The sequence below is a fragment of the Strigops habroptila genome, chromosome 1 (genome assembly GCF_004027225.2).
Source record: "Strigops habroptila isolate Jane chromosome 1, bStrHab1.2.pri, whole genome shotgun sequence".
NCBI lineage: Eukaryota > Metazoa > Chordata > Aves > Psittaciformes > Psittacidae > Strigops > Strigops habroptila.
Window position 1 is genome coordinate 32,898,039 of NC_044277.2, and position 19,866 is coordinate 32,917,904.

A 19,866-nucleotide genomic window follows, 5' to 3' on the forward strand; every position below is an offset into this window, starting at 1 on the left:
TCAAACTGGAGACATGCTTCCACAATTTACTTCACATTAAATAGTACCTCACATCAGAAATACAACAATGAAGTTCCATAAGAAGCAAGAAAATCTGTCTTTTAAATAGCAGTACCAACATCTATCTGTGCAGTCCTATGTCCCTAACAAGGGTAAACTGTTCCACTGCATGAGTAAGACTTTTGCCAGCCTGCCTGTTTGAAGACAGCAATATTGGAACAAGGCTGCATTTGAATGTTTCCTCATTTCTGCCTGAAGCCATGCAAATTCTACATATATATATGTTTGTATGCATGTTTGTGTATATATGTATGTTTATAAAATATATTTTTATACACATATACATGCATACATGCATATGTATATAAATACTCTATATATCTATGTGTATATATATATGCTTTTGTATTTTAGTAGTTTTACACAGAGCACTCTAATTCTTGATTGCAAACATGTAGTATAAGAGAAAACATACTGCAATCCTTGCCCAATGTAAAAAAGCATGCCAGACAGCAGCTGTTGACACTACTGTCTGACAACCTATCCAGCACACCTTAGGAGACACTGGTACCAAACCTAAGCAATGCCTGTAATATGACAAGTAGCAATACTGAACCATACCTTTCTCATAGCCAAATGCTTTTTTAACAAAAAAGTAGATAGTTTTCTCTGGCTGTGTTTTCATCAAAGCATTTAATATGTAGTCCATTAACAATCACACAGATGTTTCTGGTTATAAGACATCAAAAGTAAAGTGTAGCAGTTGCCTAAAATCACCTGAACTCAACAGGGTTCTTTCTGCTGATTTCAGTGGGTTTTAGGACAGATTTGGGTGTATTCACTTCATGATATGTAGATTTTTAGATTCTTGTTTTCTGTAAATATTTTAGTGAAAGTTGTTGATTCCTCCATGCCAGATACATGGGTCATGAAACCATTTTCTACTGTCTTCGCGTTAAGCCTACTGTTTATCCTACCTTTGCTGCCACAGACGAGTTGGGTTTCTCCAGCAAGTCCCAGAGCTTCTTTCTTTTCTCTGGGCAGCAGGTATTATCAAACTCTTCCCCTTCTCTCTCTCGCATTGTCTCGGCCTCTCTCCTCAGCTCCTCATTCATCTGCTCTTTCTTTTGATGGTACCTTGCCTGGCAGCAAGATTCTAAATATATCTCATCAATCCCCCAGTAATCAAGCTCCTGGCCAAAAGAAAGAGCGCACATTTCTTCCATCATATGTAGTTTCCCTGTCCTGTAGAAATTCAAAATGGAAGTGAAAGCCCCTGGGTGTCGATCAAAAAAATATTCATTTTCATTTAGATTATAGTCATCACATACTTCTAGCAGAGATTCGTGAGTATTGCAGTCTCTGAGCTTTCCTAATCGTGTCCTTGGAAGTCTGTCCAAAGTCCTCCACAGTACTTCGTGGTTGAGCCCACCAACGTTTATTTTAACTCTCCGCGAGCAGGCTTTGCTCCTAATGATCTCCACTGGTTCTGGAGGCAGAGAAAGGGTTGACCTTGAAGACTTTTTGCTGATCCCGGGTGGGGCCTTCTCAGCCATTCTGAAAAAGATGTGACACTGGAGTCTTTAGGAGAATAAGCCTGGAGACTACAGATATTTGGGCAGAGTCCTCTTCAGACAGACAGCTCCATTCCTGAAGCTAAAAAAGACAAAAAATCAGAATGTACAATATATTTCCCAATCTCTCTCTGTCTTTCTCCTTCCATGCTTTCATATGCAGATGAAAATTTAATGATGGTAATTTGCTCTCTGTATAGTAAGACTCTTTTGGTAGTATACAGAACTGCTGGAACAACTGGAACAGTTAAGAGTACTATGTTTAAGCAAAGGAAAAAATTCACTGGCATTTCCACATTCATAAAATCAACTGTGGCAGTTTGTACAGAGATCTTGTTCTTTTGTTGGTTTATTTGGTGGGGTTTTTTTAATCAGTTTCTGATGCAGCCATGTTAGCTTAATCTGAATACTTACCAACTAGTTTACGAGGTGTGCTAATGGAAAGACTGTAGGGATAACCATAACGAAAAAGTGAGACAGGGACAAGCTTTCCTTTCAATGAAAAATTCAAATGTGGGAGATGATACTGAAACTGAGTAAAAAAATTTGAACATATCAAAATCTCCTGTGAAACTAAACTGCTTCTCTTCCTCCCCCAACTCAAATCTGTATTTGCTGTATTATTTCATGCCTAAACATTACTCACCAAACAATTCAATTGTCATCCGGACAAGTTAAATTTTCTAGCACTAGACAGTGCTGATTTCTTTACAAATAGGTTAAAAAAACCTTAAATCTTCTGGAGCCAACTGACCAGTAATATGTGTTATACAGGCAAGGACTGTGCATGCCATTCCTTGGCTCCTCAGAAAGGCTCTTTGCCTGACTTGTTCACCTGTTAAGTTGCTTCAGGAACATGACTGCATGACAGCAATCAACCATCTCAGTTTTAATAATCCAGAAGTGCATCCTCACTCATTGTGCCTAGTGCTTCAGTGAACTCTGAAGTGAAACTGCACATCACCACATTTGGAGCATCAGTATCAAACAGGAAGGAAACCCACCCATCATTTGTACTAAGGTGAATTATCTGATATAGTGCTTAAATAATAACCTAGCAATGTTATCATTGCCCAAAAGGAAGAATATTAAGAATGCTTAGACAAGCTTATCTTTCAAAGTAGGAAAGTCCTCCTTAGTAATTTCCCTGACTTGACATCTCCTCCTCCCATTCTCTGCAAATCAACAATTCAACAGTTTGGCCTTTTTTTTTTTTTTTTTTCTTTTTGTGAAATAACTCCAGCTTTAAAAAAGCATTTGATGTGAACAAGAATTCGATCCTCTTTGCAGAGTAAGCAGGAAGGTTGTGATGGAAGGGATTGTTACCTATAAATACATCAGGGGTAAACACCAGGAAGGGAGAAGAACCATGTGTACTAAAGGACCATGATGGCACAAGAACAAACGGGTACAAACTCACCATGAAAAGAGGTGGAAATTTGAAAGGGAATTAGAAGGTCACAAAGACCAGATCCTTGCCAGAAAAGTGAGGATCTAGATTAATTACTAAAAGTATCAGAAAAAGCAAAGAATTATTTCAGCATGTCATCTGCAATGCTTATGACAGTGTGGACTATGCTCCTAGTATAAAATTACTAGAGCTCATTGTATCTAAACTTTAGAAGTTCCTCCACCAACAGCTAACATAATAATAAGGCTCAGCCATGTATCATACAAGTATTAACAGATTCCATGTACAAAAACATCAGAGAAAAGGAAAATTAGCCATCAGAGTAATATTTACAGTTACAGTATTTTCTTTTTCCTTTTTTTGCTTAATTGATAACTCACTGTCTTGTTAACCCCTATGATGGCAACAGCCCAATACAGCACCATGTTAGCAGTTTCACTGTCAAGTTGCACCTGCTTCAAAAAAACACTAAAGCTAAAATATTCTGCCTCTTCTCATCCTGCCTCCAGCACTGCACTGTGAAGCTCCCTCCTGATCTCCCAGTGCAACCCAGAGCACCTCTGTGCCTATTTACATAAGGGTTTAAGCCTGTAACATTTACCTTCATTCGTGAAAAAGATAAGCTGATAACTTCACTTACAAAGATAAATGTCATATCAAAATCAAAGCCCTGACATCAGTAGGTTTACATAAGATATATTCCTTTCTGTTGTGTTTGTTTTGCATTTTGCTTTTTTCTCTTCTTCACCTTAGGCTGATTTTTTTCTCTATTTTTACCCTCTTCCTCATTGCCTTTGATGGGGGTTACTTCTGGGAAAAGGGGGACTCAAGTCTTCACAAGTCTCACTAAAATATCTCCTAGTGGTCTGTGATGCATTGGTCAGTCTTCTGAGACAACCACATAAACACTAAGCAGTTATGAAAGGATATTTCTCCACAGAGGAAGCATTTACAGTGTTTTTTGAAAAAACCCTTTTACACTTTAACGCACAATGATGTTTCTCCTTTAAAGGATGTCTTTCTTACATAACAAACCCCAACAATTTAAGAAATTCGTAGAGAGGTTCTGTCATTCTCCATGAAATCAGTCAAGTCTTCAGGCAGTTTCAACAGAGATTCTCTAATTTATTCACCACTGAATCTCAGGGACTTCTTCTTTTTTTTAATTAATATGTGTACACTAATATTAGCAATACCAAGTAAAACACAGTAGAAATCAAGCACTCGATCCGATTAATCTTCGGCTAACCGTATCTTCATTTGCTCTTCTGATTACAAAAACTAAAGATAGGCAAGACTATGCATTGTTTTAGCTTTTGTGCAGTGTAGTTACCAGACAGGTTTGTTAAACAATGCAAAATTATAGTGTCACCAAGACTGGTCTAAAGCTGATAAAACATTTTCTGATTTGTCAGTATAATTATTGGTTGCATCTTCCTACTTGAGGAAATGTGGCTTTTCTGAAAAGCTATAAAAATCCTGGTTAACTCTGGTCATACTGAAGCCAGCAGTGGAAAACCAGTAAGTTTAGTGTTGAGAAGACTGGATCCAAGGTGCTACGTATGTACGTATGTAACAAGGGATGAACCAGCATTCACAGTATGTAGCACTCTGAAAAGAGCAAAAGAAAAGAAAGCATTTTCCCAAATGAAGAATTTTAAAACATGAGGGCTATTTTTGTCTTTTTTCAGAGCTCCTTTCATTGAAATACATGCTAGCAACGGACTACATAATAAATAAATAAACAAACAAACAAACAAACTTTATTTCCCTCCCAAAGTGCCTTTCATCACACCTTCTTTTGTTTTCTGCTGATACTTTATAAAAATTTCTTCCTGCGCAGCTCTTCCCCAAGCCTGGACTACAGAGCCTATATTTAACTGCGCCTTTAACAAAAACATAATCAATAGCCTCTACTTTTAACTAGCAAACATTTTTAACTTTATAATCCACATTATAAATTTCCCACGAAATCACCACATCTTTCATTATAACAAAATGATGCAAGTGAGGTTACCTTTAAATTCCATTAAATAACCTTTCTGGATTTTAGTTACTGCAATTAACTCAGGGCACTGTAATTTTTGTCCTGAGAAGGCTTAAAATGTTTTTCAGTCTGTTTTATTGCCCTACTCTTTTGTCTGTGTATAACTGTATTACGCACTTTCTGGCTAGTGAGAACTGCAACTACCCCTCGGCAAGCCGGCAAAGCCAGCCTGCTGCTCACCAGCACTGCTTAGCTGTCAGTAGAGAAACACAAATTCTACCCACAGATACATAAGAGGAACTCCAGATGAACCCCGTATTCTGTCTCTGCAACAATACAATTACTTTGTAGGAAAATACCTGTACTATTGAATAAAACTGTTCCGAACCAAAGCCAATTCTTTGCATTAAATAGAACTTAAAACTGCAAAGACTACTACTCAAAAAGCTAGGGAAAGCCAGAACAAAGGTTAAGTGTCTTCCTGCACACCATATGTGTACAGCTTTTAATGGTAGTGATTCCCTCCATGCCAATCCCTCCTGCTTTAAGTGAACAGGTAATTATTTACCATTTCTTTTCATCTTTCTCCTTCAGTATTTGTCCTCTGATGTTATTTAGCATGTCCTACTGCAAATCCAACCCTACACACAAAGTCCTGAATTTCCCTCAAGGAGCTCTTATTATCCTACCTGATGCTTCCAGGGTATCCCAAAGTTTCCCTTCTCAACATCACTAGGAGGCCATTATTACCATTCCTTTATAATGGAGAAATGAAGGTCATCAACGCCTGAAGTATCCAATAATTTTGGCTGCTCAAACTGAGACAGCTGCTTTATACAGAGTCTTTAGCATTTTTATCACATTTGATGGGCATGCCTACATGAGCAGATTAAACCCTCAGGCAGGCGAACTCAGTTGCCTGTGCCATCACGCTGCTGGAGCACGGCACAGTTAGGACTCTCCTGAGTAATTTGCAGGGATGGCTGGAGATTCAGCATGCTCCGAGGTCTGCTCCTAATAAGTGGTTTGTGCAGCCATCTGCTTTGGAGCCTAGGTGAGTTTAACCACACACACAGAGGTCACCATGCCAGCTGGCCCTGAGCAGTGCCAGCCCCTTCCACAGACTCATGTGCAAAACCTCATTCCAAATAGATTCACATCCAAGCTACTTTTGCATGCCTTAGTCATAAACTTCCCTCCCAATCTTTGCTACATGAAATGCACCAAAGAAGGTGGAGATACTACACTACGTAAGCATTCTGCATTGTTGGACCATGTCCTCCCTGTGCATTTAAAGCGCTGTGAGCAAAACAGTACATGGTTTACAAGAAAAAGCTGTATCATAAAGAACAGGCCCCCAGGAAAGGGGAAAAATTTTGCTTTGTTCTGATTTTTAAGAGCATAACTTATTTTTGTCAGAAGATGTCCTTTTGACAAAACTTGTCAAGTTTTTTGCAAGGCAAGATTGTATTAATTCATTTCCTTGCTTTGGAAAGAAATAAAGGAAGTTTTCAGAATTCATTGAAAGTCTGTCTTCAATTTATTTTTTTTTTTCCTAGATTTCTGTTTATAAATGTACTGATTTTTTTTTTTCTTTTTTTTTTTTAAAGGTTAAGAAAGCTCTGGATCAAAACAAGACATTTTGAAATTATTGAATAAAATTATTTGGGTGATCCCATTCAATGTTTTTTTGGTTTTTCAGGTGTGGAAAATATAAGATCAATGTTTTTTATCTTCCCAGGCAAAAATGCTCACTGAAATGCAAAAAACATCTGGGGAGGTAATTGTTGCATTGGCTAGTTTGGCTATTAAAAGTCACGTATTAAAGTGTGACAAAAATCAGGTCTGTAGTCTGTACATAGTGCAGACATGTAACACTTTCCAGAAAACAAGGTTTATCTTTTTGTAAGCGTAACGTCAGGGCAAGTTCTGATTGGACATTAAGAAAGGTTCTTCACTGAGAGGGTGGCTGGTCCCTGGAACAGGCTCTCCTGTTCCAGGGGAAGTGGTCACAGCATCAAGCCTGTGAGAGTTTAAGGAGTGTTTGGACAATGCTCTTAGTCACATGTTTTAGTCTTCAGTTTTAGTAGTCCTGTGAGGAGCAGTGAGCTGGACTTGATAATCCTTATGGGTCCTTTCAACTGCAGATATTCTATGATTCTAAAAAGCCTTAATAAGCCTGTGCCCACCTCAGCGCCCGACTCTTGAGGCCTATAACCTGGGATACAGCAAGTTCTTGAAGAAAAGACAGAGTGAGTTAGTTGTGACAAATTAATACATTTCTACTGAGTAAACAAATTTTTAGAGCTTTATATGCTGACTTATTTGGTTGCATGATTCTGCTTTTTCCAACTTCTGCTTTGTTGTAATATCTCTGCTACCACAACTCAGCTATCAAATGTCTGTTCTTTATTTCAAAATATGAAGACCTAGAGTTTCTTAATGGTGAGAGGTAGGATATTTACTAATAACACTTTCCTGTAAATAACAGCTTTAAATCAATGGCTGAGATGATAGCTAAAACTCTGAACAAAAACATCCTGCACAAATGAGGTGTTCGTTACTTCCATTTCCTACCGTTACAGAAGTCACAATTCAGGCACTTAAGGATTGGCAAGCTGAAGGCAGGAACTGTCAGGAAACATGTCCAAGTATTCCTGAGCATCATCTGTATGTCTCAGATTCAGATCCATATGCAGGAACACATGCATGCACACACAGGCGAGAAGAAGCTGAGCTTTCATTGTCCAGACTACCAGGGACAGCACCTCAGTTCAAGTCCTCAGATCCAAGTGGCTAAAACCACTTGAAGCTACGTGGCCTGAAAAGGGAAAAATGGAGCCCAAGCCTGTCTCTCCTGTGACAGAGCTTCCCTGCGAGAGCACCGTGGTCAGAGCTATTGCTAGCGGGTGGCAAACTGTAAGAGAGCTGGGTCCTTCCATGAGCTAAGACCAAGTCACATCTGAACCCCGAGAGCTCTGCTTATAGCTATGGATGGGTTGGTCTATGGAAAGTAAGATCTTAGTTCGAGAATAAATCCTGCAAAACCAGCTCTTGGGGCGTTACTATGGCTAATTGGTCTAAAATGATGACTACGTCTATTTCATGAAAGACCTCACAGATGATTTATTTCTGGTATGTGAAAATTTAAATGTTGGCTGCACAAAGTCTCAGAGATCTGCAGGAAACACTCGAATAAGATGGGGCCTTTTATAGATGAACTTTTCAAATCAACTAAATCAGTCTGTCTGCTAACTCCCTGTTCTCACCATCTTGAGCACAGAAGTGTCTTTTAGATGGATGAGCTGAAGTTCACTGAGTAGCAGCAGACTCAGAGGCTTTATATGTTCCTTAAGAGCCTTGGATAAGAAAAGCCAGACAGAAATAGGTAAGGACACAGAAGACAGAAAAAGAGGGAGAGTATAACACATCTGTAAAATCTTTCAGTCACACAAGCTTGGCAGGTTTGGCCTATCTGAGTTTTCTAACTATGCCAATAGCACTTGCAGTTACTTACTGGAGCTCGTACTCAAGGTAAAGCCTTATGGGTGCGGCCTAGACTCCAACACTCCTAGACTAGTTGTCTACAAATGTGGACAACTCTACACCAAAAGGCTGAATGATCTTAAATTCACAGGATCAGAGGACAGTTTGTGTTGGAAGGGACCTTAAAGATCATCTAGTTCCTTGACAGTATTCAGTGTAATTTTACTCCAAGACTCAGAATTTAGGACTCAAGTGGCCTTTTTGAGTAGGGCCTCACCACAACTCTGGAGCTGAGAGCTGGGTTTGGAGCATACTCTCAGACTGCACTGAGGTCTCAAGAGAGTGATGAACGTGGCTTTGCAGTCTGTCACAGCACTGAATCAAGATCACCACCAGCCTTTTACTTCAGACCAGCTCTGGTTCTCCGTCTTTCCCTTATTAGCAATGCTCTGCTGTCGGTGCTTGTGACAAGCCTGGCTATACGATCCTTAGAAAACAATCCTGAGGCATTCCTGCTCGGTTTAAAAAAACAGTTGCATTTCCATTGCAGCCCAGGTTGAAGCATCTCTTGTTTAGGATGTAATTGTCTGTCATGTCTGCACTTTACTATTTATGTTTACAATCGGTTGCTAAGGGCTGAGGCATTGCTTTCGCCAAAGATACTGTCTTTCGCTGCATATTTATCCTTCCCTGGAAATTTCAGAGGGGATGAGCTGTCACAGACAAGTACGAGGCCAAATGGCAGATCACTTTCTTTAATTTCAAACAACCAGATATTACAGAAATGTGATTATGTAAGATCCTTATTTTCAGGGCTAAATCAGACTACATATTTATATCCCAGCTAGCACTCTGGATACACAGTTTTGATGGGTGCTTCCATATAGTTCTTTAAGAAAGTATAGATAGATATTACATATACAAGATGTAGTAATAACAATAAATACATTACTGTTACTAAGTTGGAGGTTTGAATTGCAATTTATTCATCACTACTTGATTTTATTTTTTTTTTTAATTGCATTGTAGTGCATTAAGATGATGAAGGAGGTTGTCAACACATCATCTGTTCTTTGAGGAGGCACTATTGTAACCAGTTGTCCTAAAACAATTTGTTATCTTCTGTAACCCTTCTGTCTTCTACAACTCCCTACCAATACCAGTGCTGCCAACTAACTGAGAGCACTGAAGAACTTCGCAGATGTCTTTTTGTTCTCCTGAAGACAAGCTTCCAGTGTGGTACAGAATGATGATTCTAGATTTCGAGGCTGGGAAATATTACACAATATATAATATTATGCTATATACACAGAGGATGATGTCTGAAGCAATGAGACACATTGAGAAGGATTGGATTTTATCTGTCTCTAAATGAAACTGCAGTCAAAACTCTGGCACTTTGTCCAGAATCCTAGTATAATGTTTGAATTTTCAAATAAAGGATAAGCATGCACCACCACCATCCTAGAATTACAATTAAGGAAAACATGGTTGTATTCTTAAGTGACTTCTTTGGAAATGAAAACATTTGGGTTCAGTTGCTGCTTCTCTCAAAGGTTTCATTTTGAACCATTTCCAACTGGACTGTTCCCACATTTAATCAAGGAAAATTGACAACAACACCTAGACAACAGATAGGAAGAGACATGGCCAATGATTTCAGTTTGAGATGGGCAGATTTACTGAAGAGATGTGTGCCTCATCCCTGTCACTCTGCCCAGCAGGAGTACAGCCTATGTTCCTATCTTTAGTGCTTCAAGAAAGCACTGATGCTGGAAGGCATGAATCAAAGCCTTGATTTTTGGGTGACCAAATTCTGACAAGTGCCTTTGTAGGTACCTGGAAATGTCCCCAAGGTCACAGCATCACCAAGTCTTCACAAAAAGCTTTTATCTTTAAAAATTAAGACACATTTCAGCCTAGGCTTGATTCTGGAGAATCCATCCCTTAACATTTTGAGTTCTTAAACCATTGAATCCCTTGAAAAAAAACCCCGAGCTACTACTAAAAATTGTTGTGTGAGGCCTAGGACAATCTGTCATCTTATTTTGCCCATCTGAGAGAAGCAGTCACCCAGAAAGCCTAAAACTTTCAGTCCTGACCTTATCTACAGTGTTTTGGTTTCACATACTGCACAAAGGTACGGCTGAGTAAGGGAGACCTGTTCTCAGGAACTCCAGTTTAACACTGCAGAGAAGAAGCTACACTTAATTTTCGTACCGACTTTTAGTCCTACCATGACTGAAAACAGCATAAGTTTTGGAAAGCAGAATGTCAAGCCTAAAGGCAGCTGATACCAGCAATATTGATATTTTTCACTCTCAAATTGACCTGACAATAGAAAAAAGTAAGGACTCACTATCATGCCCAACCCCATGCTACTGTTGCTATAATTCTGAAATCAAGACAGGCTAAAAGGAAAATTTTTATAAAACTGCCACTAAAAATTAATTTATTTACCTCTATCAAGACAAGATGTATTTTTAAAAACCACAGCATCCTCTTAAAAAATGTGATTCATCAGAGCCATTAGATCAGGGTTTCTAATATTAAACATGCAAGACCCAAGTTCAAAGAAGGGTATGGGAACCTCTAAGGCAGGTCAGAAGAAGATACTCTGAACTCCTATCCAGGCTCAGTGCATAAGCAGGATCAAAAGGGACACAACTCACCCACATGATATTGCAAGCCTGGAAACCTCCTTTTATAAAAGGCATGTACAGCACAGTCCTTCAAAAGAACTGAACAAGGTCCACTCTTTTCAACATATACCATGAGTTGGTGATAGCAACCTACTGATGTAATTGCCAGGTTTGTTAAACATTCACCCAGGGACCACATTCATGCCTGGTAACTCAAACCTCCAGTTTGTATTTTGTAGGCTACTGCTGCTACCAGTAACCCCCAGGATGGCTGCAGGGATGGAGACCATTCTTTCTCTGTTCCTCCTGAGCACGAATGAGGCAGCCAGCACTTAAAAGGCAATAGGCATGAGTCTGTAGCTGAGCGGTATGAGTAGTTCTTTGGCTGGGGGGAACCTTGGATTACAAGAGGTGAAATATTTGTTTGCATCATGTTAATCTAAGAAAGGCATAAAAGCTTGATTTTTCTCAGTGAGTACCCTAACCACAAGGTTACTGAACAAAAGCCAGACATTTTTGCTTCTACTACATGATCTAGAAATACATTGGAGCAGCCAAACATTCTCATCCCTTCTTTAGCTCAAGGGTAGCAGAAGACACCCAGCACTGCTAATGCTACTTTAATGACATGTCTAAATAGGGACTAAAGTGGCTATCGATAGCCAGGTAGCCAGCACTGTTAATGCTACTTTAATGACATGACTATAATAGGGACTAAAGTGGCTATCTTGAATATAAATTCAGGCTAGTCCTGAATATAAATTCAAGCACAAGGCCTACCCAGTTAAGAAATTTACTCTGTCAGCAATAATGAGAACGAAGAAAGCATGAGATGGAAATATTCTAGTATGCAAGACCTTCCAGATGGCACTGCTGCCAAGGTAGATCAACTCTTTGTGCTATTAACCTCAGCAACCACTGGATGAGCACGTACAATAGTGTCATTCATAGCTTTGTGATTCAAGGCTAATTAGGCCAGTTTAATGTTTTGAGTCTGCTTAAATACATTAGAGGGATTCTCCTAGCTGCTACTGCCTGCCAGCATGTAGTGCTCAAACTGTCTCAGGATCTCTCTGGTATATGTAAATTTACACTGAACTTATGGCTGTAAGTTATAGCAGCATTATGCAGTCATCTGAGTATATGTACAGCTGATATGAGGTCATCAACCTTGTAGGTAAACCACAACCTTACACTTTCAGAGGGCAAAAGGCACAACTGAAAACTCTGTAAAAGGCAACATTATGGCCTCATTTTGAGTTGTTGCAATTTTTACTTCTATATATTAAAAATGCAGCTAATTTTCTAAAAGTTAACTACTGATAAAGTACTCTGAAAAACTATTCTATGAGCTGCCTTGAGATGTGTTATTAATGCTCTCAGGCAAATTTATTCTGTATTGGGACTGTACTGCCATAATTGATTTCTCTTTCTTAACTTGTTAGGCAATCAGGGGGAGAAGCTCATCTTCAGTGTCATCAAAGAAGATTACGTTTGAGAGCTTTGTTCGGTTAATTATCAGCACAGCTTTGCATTCATTTCCTCGTTACATGGTTTTACCTGAAGGGCTGATGTTTATTTCCCAACAAGCTAATACCGAAATATGATGGCAGCATGAAGAATACTCTGCAACAGCAAGCATGACTTCCCAGGAAGAAGCACTGACCAGCGTAAAGCCTTCTCCAGTATCAAGTGCTGGTGCTGTGATAAGAGAGCTGCTTAGCCCGCCCATCTAGGCGCGGACTGTATCTGCTCTCACACAATTTTGCAGTGTACTGTGGTTCTCCTGTCATGGGGAAAGTAAATTGGTAGATTGCCATGGTTCCATGTAAAGACTACAATTGCTGCTTATCACAGCCTACTCCTAAATACTCCGAGCTGCATTATGCCAGCATGACATATATTATTTATTAGCTAATATATTGTTGTTCTGACTCTCTTGCTGCTGCCAGCAGTGATGCTACTGACTACTCTTTATAGTCATCCGGAGAAGGAATAGGGCCGTATAGAAGCCAGACACCTAAGTCACAGCTGATCTACCATTATGGCTAAATATAGATTTCCTGCATTAGAAACAAATAAACTAAAACCCCCACCAATTTTAGTGGCCTAAGACTTTTCCATTACTGTTTCCATATTGCGTATGCGGTCACCATAATCCATGAGCAGGTGTGTTCAAAATAATACTCATTATTTACTGATGACGCAGTTAACATCATCCTATTTTCATGCTGGTGAAAAAAAGAAGTAGCTCCCTAGCTTAAAAACTACTCAGTTTGCTCCAGCCCTCCAGCCTTGGAAGAAAGCAAGGTATTGAACAGTAAACAAGTGAAACTACAGGAGGATTCCAATGTGCGACTTGCACTGAAGTTTCTGCATGTGCTCTAACAAGCACCAGGCAGGAAGGACAAAAAGCAGAATAGCCTTTGCAGTCCTTCCAGCTTTAATGGAGTAGTTTTAAGCTTAATAGATTTAAAATATCTTGGCTGATGCATATTATATCTAAGGCTTTTACGGTATTTAGTGATCTGGGAAGCTACACTGGGACTGTCGTTATAGCTAACCCAGATAAGAAACTTCCAAGTTCTATTCAATAAAAAATTGAGTTATTCAGTTTCTTCTCAATTTTTATATTTAATCATACAATTTAACATATATGCATTTTACTTAGATTGAATTTGAGCATTGCTAAGGAATCTAACTATTATAGCATGCAATATGATATCTAAAATTCCATAATACTCAAGAAAAAATTCAAAATAATGAAATTCTTTCCAAATCCTTCCCATGTAGCCAGAGAATTAGATAAACATAGGAACCTACAAAACCCTACATTTACAATAGGAAAAAATCTAAAAATCTCACCTATAATGTCCCAATCTATTCATTTTCACAGTATCACATAGAAGACTGTTGCACATCTTTGAGCTCTCTGCAATTACAAATTGAAACTTTATTTTGATATGCAATTAAAATTATGATTAGGAAGTAGATCCTCATTTCTACCTGCTAAAATGAGAATTAAAACAACATGTCCCAAAGATTTATTATAAAATCCAAGCCATGGAATACCAGCGGCACTACCTCAGCAGTATCTGTAAGAGAAAGATGCCAGTTACTTATGAGAAATAAAAAATATTTTCTCTTAGGGTGCTCATATCCTGATAAGAGTAGAAACAGCACAACTCAACAAAGTAAACAACAGCCTGTTTTTATCATGCATCCAAGTTTATAGTATTCAGACAGCTACTAGGTAAAAACTTTACTTCTAAAAATGAAGACTCCTATAGCAATACTATAAAAAAGAGAAAGTCCTTTCAGAGGCAATCGCTATTTAACTGCAAGAGCTGTGAGCATACTGTTGCTGGGTCAGAAGGTATTATGCAATAACACAATGAGTTAATACAAATGACCTCTGAAAACATCAAAAAAATTCATTTTTAGAATGCGTGTATGTCTACTCTGATGAAGCTGAAGTGCCTTGCAACTTTCAGCATTCCGATTTCTGGCTCCCAGCTTTCCCTCCTGGGCTCTGCTTGTTGGAAGCAGCAGACACTGTACTCTGGAAGAGCAGACACCTTCAGAGGGGTCTGCAGCAGGATCCCAAAGCACCACTGCCCTCCCAGTCACTGCCTCCTTCTCCAAAAACCTCATCTCTCATTCACTCACTCCTTTCCTCTTAACCATGCAAAGCTGAGACCAGACAGCCCCTCCCCAGCATGACGTTTATATAAGAGCAACATACAGAGTAAAACACAGACTGAAATGTCCTCCAGCAGGTAGTTTTAAATACAGTAGCGCCATGAAAATTATTTTACCTGCACATGTAGTGACATGAAGCTCAAGGAAGTCACATAAGATCAAGATTTTCTTCTAAAAGTCACAGTAGCAAGCTGTTTGGCAGAATCCCAAATGCTGGCAAGAAAGCTATTGCAAATCTCGACTCCTCGCCTTGCCTTGAATGGCAAGCCAGAATTTGCCAATTAACTTGCACTTACAAAAAAAGGCTGAGCATGAATAAATAAATACATATGATATGGTATCATTATGGCAATGGGACATTTCAGAATGCTGAAGCCAATGAAAATGCTCAGGCTGAAGCATGCTGCTCCAAACAGCACTTCTCCCTCATCTCAAGCTGAAGATGTTTTGTTTTTACTGTCTGCATATGTCTGAATGAGGCTGAGCTGAGCCCCAGTGACAGCGTCCAGCTGAGAAAGAAGGAGGCGAGAGGAATTTGAACGCTGTTGTGAGAGCTGCCTGTGGAAGCATCATTAAAATAAATAAATAAATAGAGAATGCAAAACCCAAAACCACAACAAGGCAGCTGCAAGTTCCAAGAGGGCTGAGTGAAGAGATGGTTTATCAGTTGTTTTTCAGGTGGAAAAGACAGTGGCGTTAAGAACCAGCAACAAACTTTCCTTGTGTACTGCACCTCATCTCTCTGGGAAAGATTTCCAGAGCTTTGCTAGGACATCTCAGGTGATCTCACAGCAACCAAATCTCACAGCGGCATGTACTGACTGACCCTGCTCTCCTCCAAGTTTTAGTAAAACTCCCTGGGAAGGAAGGTTGCACCCCAGGCTTGGTTGGACACTTAGTGTCTCAGACCTTGCCCAGCCTCTGAGGCTTGGTGCTAGCTTGGCACTGACTTGGATACAACTCACCAGTTGAGCAAACTTGAACTCTTCAGTGTTTTTAAAGTAAAACCTCACCAGACAGGCTTTTCCCACTCCTAAGCCTGTCCAGCCTTGCTGCTGTTCTTCCTCTTCTAAACCAAGCCTGGCAGCTCCTCAGAGCTTAGGTGTCCTTTCAATAGCAAGGTCTTGATGACTGTGTATTTGCTAAGGAATGTTGCCTCTACCTGATGCTACTGACGCTTTCCTTTTTACACAAACACGTAAAAAGAGACAATTTTGGCAGCGATGCTAGAGGTGGTCTCATCTGCAATGAATTAAAATGCCCAAGAAACTACAAATACTGCTTATTTGTATCTTAATCATTATGTAACTTGAGTTGAATGAAGTCCAAGACCTGCTATAAATATGGACAGTACATATATAGGGTATAAACAAAGGTCTACCTTCAGCCGGGCAGTGAAATTCTGATACAAGAAACACTGAATGGCTTGTAGAAACCACACAGCGAACATGCCTTTTTATAAAGACACTTCGGTTTTTAAATCTAGGAGACTGACAGCACACTACGTATCTACAGGAAACATATATGCGAGTATTTTTTAGACTAGCACTATGCTACAGTTTTTCCTCTTTGACAGGGGGTTTTTCAGTCGCCGGGTAGATGGTGTAATTCAAATGACAACTATCTACCGAGAATGCTGAGGGTTTCTATCATCAGGTTCCCACAAACGCTATTAGAGCATCGGAAACAAATGACGAGCCTTTATCTTTAAAGCTCACCCACGGCAGGAGGTAGACTACTACGAAATGTCATTTCCCCCCTCCCTTTAGCAGCTCTGAAGGAACGAAAATACAAGCCACGGTTTCCAAAGCGCTCCAGCGTAAGGGCTGCGTTGTTCTTCCTCCAACTGAAACCGGTACCGGGGGAGAAATCCCCGTGTGGGTCCGACCCCTCTCGAGGGGCTCTCCCCGCTCCGCCGGGGCCGCGCTTCGCGGCGGGGGCGCGCCCGGGGCTCCCGGAGCTCCCCGCGGGAGAGCCGCGCTCCCGGCCCGCGGGGGCCAGCCGGCAGCTCTCGCCTCCCTCGCAACTCCCATCGCTGGAAGAGCCGCGGGTGACTCGGTCTCTCAAGAATATACACAAATAGAACCCAAAGGCAGCCCCCGGCGGAGGAAAGATGCCCGTCTCTTACCTTGCTCGGCGGGCGGCCGGGGCACCGCCGGGGGCTGGAGGAGGGATTCCCCGGCGCTGGCAGGCGCTGCGCGGGCTTCCCCGGGCACTGCGCGGCCGCCAAAGCCACGGCGAGAGGTTTGTTTTGGTCGCTCCTTCCCGGGGAGGGTTTTGTTCTACATTCCCGGCTCCACATCACCGCCCCCCCCAGCACGGAGAGGACCGGGGGTGGAAACACCACGGCAAAGGCATCTCCCTCCTACCCCCGGAGATGGAAAGCCGCCGAACAGGCAGCGCTGCGAACGGCTGAGGTGGCGGGCGGAGAGCGGGGGGGGGGACCGCGGGAGGAGAGGGGGGATAAAAGCCGACCCCGCGCTGCCCTCGCCCCGCTATAATCCCCGGCTGCATGCGAGCTGCCGGCTGCCGCCGCGGCCGCCCGTGTCTGCGGCTGTGCGCGGCGGCGGCGGCGGGGCGGGGGGGCACGGCCGCTCCCGGACGGGGCACGCGGGGCTCCCCTCGCACCCCCTCCGCGCCCTCCGCGCCGCCCCCCTGCCCGGTTGCGCGCACACCCGCGCACCGCGCCCGCTGCTCGCTCGCCGCCCGGGTGGGGGGTGCGCACACACATGTGCAGGCACAGACACTGTATCAATGCTACAGTCAGGGCATACACACGCTCATGCACACGCATGCACACACACAACACAGGCTAACCACCCCCGGCAGGGGATGTGCACACACACATACACACATGCACAGACACACAACCCACGCTACCCTCCCTCAGGCAGGGGATCCCCCTCTCAGGCAAGGGTGCACTCACATTAACACTCGAAACAGGGAATGAGCACACCCTCTGAGACCTCCCCACACACCTCCTTCCCAGACAGGGAATGTGTACACACACACGTCCATATACTACCCTCCTCCAACGCACATACCTCCCCACACCACATTATCCTGTCGGTGGTACACACACAGCACCATCCCTCCCATCTTTTCCTTTCTCCTTCCCCAGCCGAGGCAGGGCATAGCCACACAACACATGACACATACATGACACATGACACAGGGTTGTTCCCCAACTCCAGCTGAGTTGGACAGCCTGACAGCCCCAGCCCAGCCTTGCTGTTGGCAAGCCAGGGGCCTGCTGAGGGCCGAACCCCACAGCAGAGGAGCAGTGCCCAGGGGGGAGTCAGGACACTTCACAGGATGGGTATTCACACACTTCTGTCATCAAGTCTTGATAGGGTAGCAGGCTGCAATCAAGACTTCAGCTACCTCTGCTGCCTCTTTCTCCCTCCCATAGGGTTTAATAGTTCTTCTTTATTGCTTTTTAATGGGGAGACCTTCATCATTCCTAATAATGGGAGGAAGTCTCTCCCTTATTCAGTGATGCCCCTCTATATTTTAGGTATCAGATTAGAAAGCTGTTCTCCTTTTCAAACTCTCTTCTCTTTCTTATATTTCATAACAATTCCTCTGTAGCTTTGCCCTCTCTGCACTGTGTTGCTCAGGTTTCATCTCATCCTATGGCTCTGAGATTCTGCCTTCAGTGTTGCACATTTCACTGCTGGGATGAAGGCTTTCCAACACAATGTTTATCAGCTTCCTTTTTTTTAATTCAAAGACATCCTAATTCTTTTGAAAGCCATCCAAGAAACAGATTGGGCAGTATTGCCACCATGATTTCAATTACAACCAACTAAAAATTAGGTTAAACTTTGAATGCTCATTTACTGTGTTAATTTCTCCCCGTTTTATGTATTTCCTTGCCCACTGGCTTGGGAACAGATAGATTCTGTGATTCTTAAAAGACTGACAGTCTTCTCCTGGCCTTCCTTCTGAAGTTTTCTGAATGAGTATCACAGTAGTGGAAGTCCTAAGTGGTGCTGATCTCAAGGTTAGTTTGCTATGGAAAACTCCAGGAGAATGCACTTGGTCTAAAACCTGGACATCTGTGACATAAACATCCGTGCCTGTGCTACGCAGCCTACTCTACCCTTACGGTCAATCAGGGAAATTCTCTTCCTTATGTTATATATGATAAATGAAGCTCCATAGCAACCCATCCCTCTCCCCAGCTACTCCCCAACTGAAATACAGGTATTTTTGTGTTCCATACGTTCCACCCCTTGTGTGCATATGTGTCTGCGTACCTCATTACTAATTTTTGAACCCACTGATCAGTTTCAGCTGAATGCAAGAGGTGGGCAACACTCTCAAAGACAAATTCCTACAAGGTTAAGATTAAGAAGGCAATTGGGCAAAGAGGCTTGCTATGCATCCCTTTGTGCACAGAGCATGGGAAAGGTGGCATTAGGAGTTATTGTGCTGTTACATACCTCAAAATCTGCATGTATATGTCATCAGTGAGAACAGTTCAACTGAAGCTTGTCTCTTCCTAGGCATTGCAGCCAGTGAAGCCCATGAGATAGAGCTGTAGGCAACCAGAGTTCATTCATGTAGATGCTCATGAAATAATAGGTTCTGAGGAGCTCCAGTGCTCCTCTATTGCTTTCCACAATGCAGTGCATGGAAGTGTTTTATAGAAGCAGACTATGTTTTTGTGAGATTTTAATATTTGATTTTTCAGTATTTTTGGTAAAGGGAGACTCTCTTATTTCTAGGCACACACACCCAGACACTAAGAGAACTTGCTAGTCAGAAGGAGCAGTCAATAGGCAAGTTCCTGCAGTTCTCCAGCTATGCCAGTGTGCATGCTGTGTAGACACTGCTCTAGAATAAGCAATTGATCTGCTTCAAACAGGAGGAATTATTCTGAAATAAAATTTTCTTTATTGAGCTAGTGAGTCCAGAGTAAAAATAACTTTATTCTGGGAAAGAATTTTGCACATAGAGGTACATTATCACATTACCTAGATACATGTTTACGTCATTGGAGCTACATTATTCAATTTTCCTTCACAAACAAATGCTAACTGTTCTTGGCTCACTCCA

General features: G+C 41.7%; 1 protein-coding gene across 1 annotated transcript in view; it reads right to left on the reverse strand.

Moving 5' to 3' along the window:
- KCNB2 (potassium voltage-gated channel subfamily B member 2) overlaps nucleotides 1-17,194 on the reverse strand; it is a 192,182-nt gene extending 174,988 nt beyond the window's left edge. Inside the window, exons 1-2 of the mRNA XM_030506875.1 lie at nucleotides 16,931-17,194; nucleotides 978-1,656 (exon numbers count right to left, since the gene is read on the reverse strand). Coding sequence (XP_030362735.1) covers nucleotides 978-1,556 — 579 coding nt within the window. The 5' untranslated portion in view covers nucleotides 1,557-1,656; nucleotides 16,931-17,194. The remainder of the gene's footprint in view (nucleotides 1-977; nucleotides 1,657-16,930) is intronic.
- Nucleotides 17,195-19,866: the final 2,672 nt, after the last annotated feature.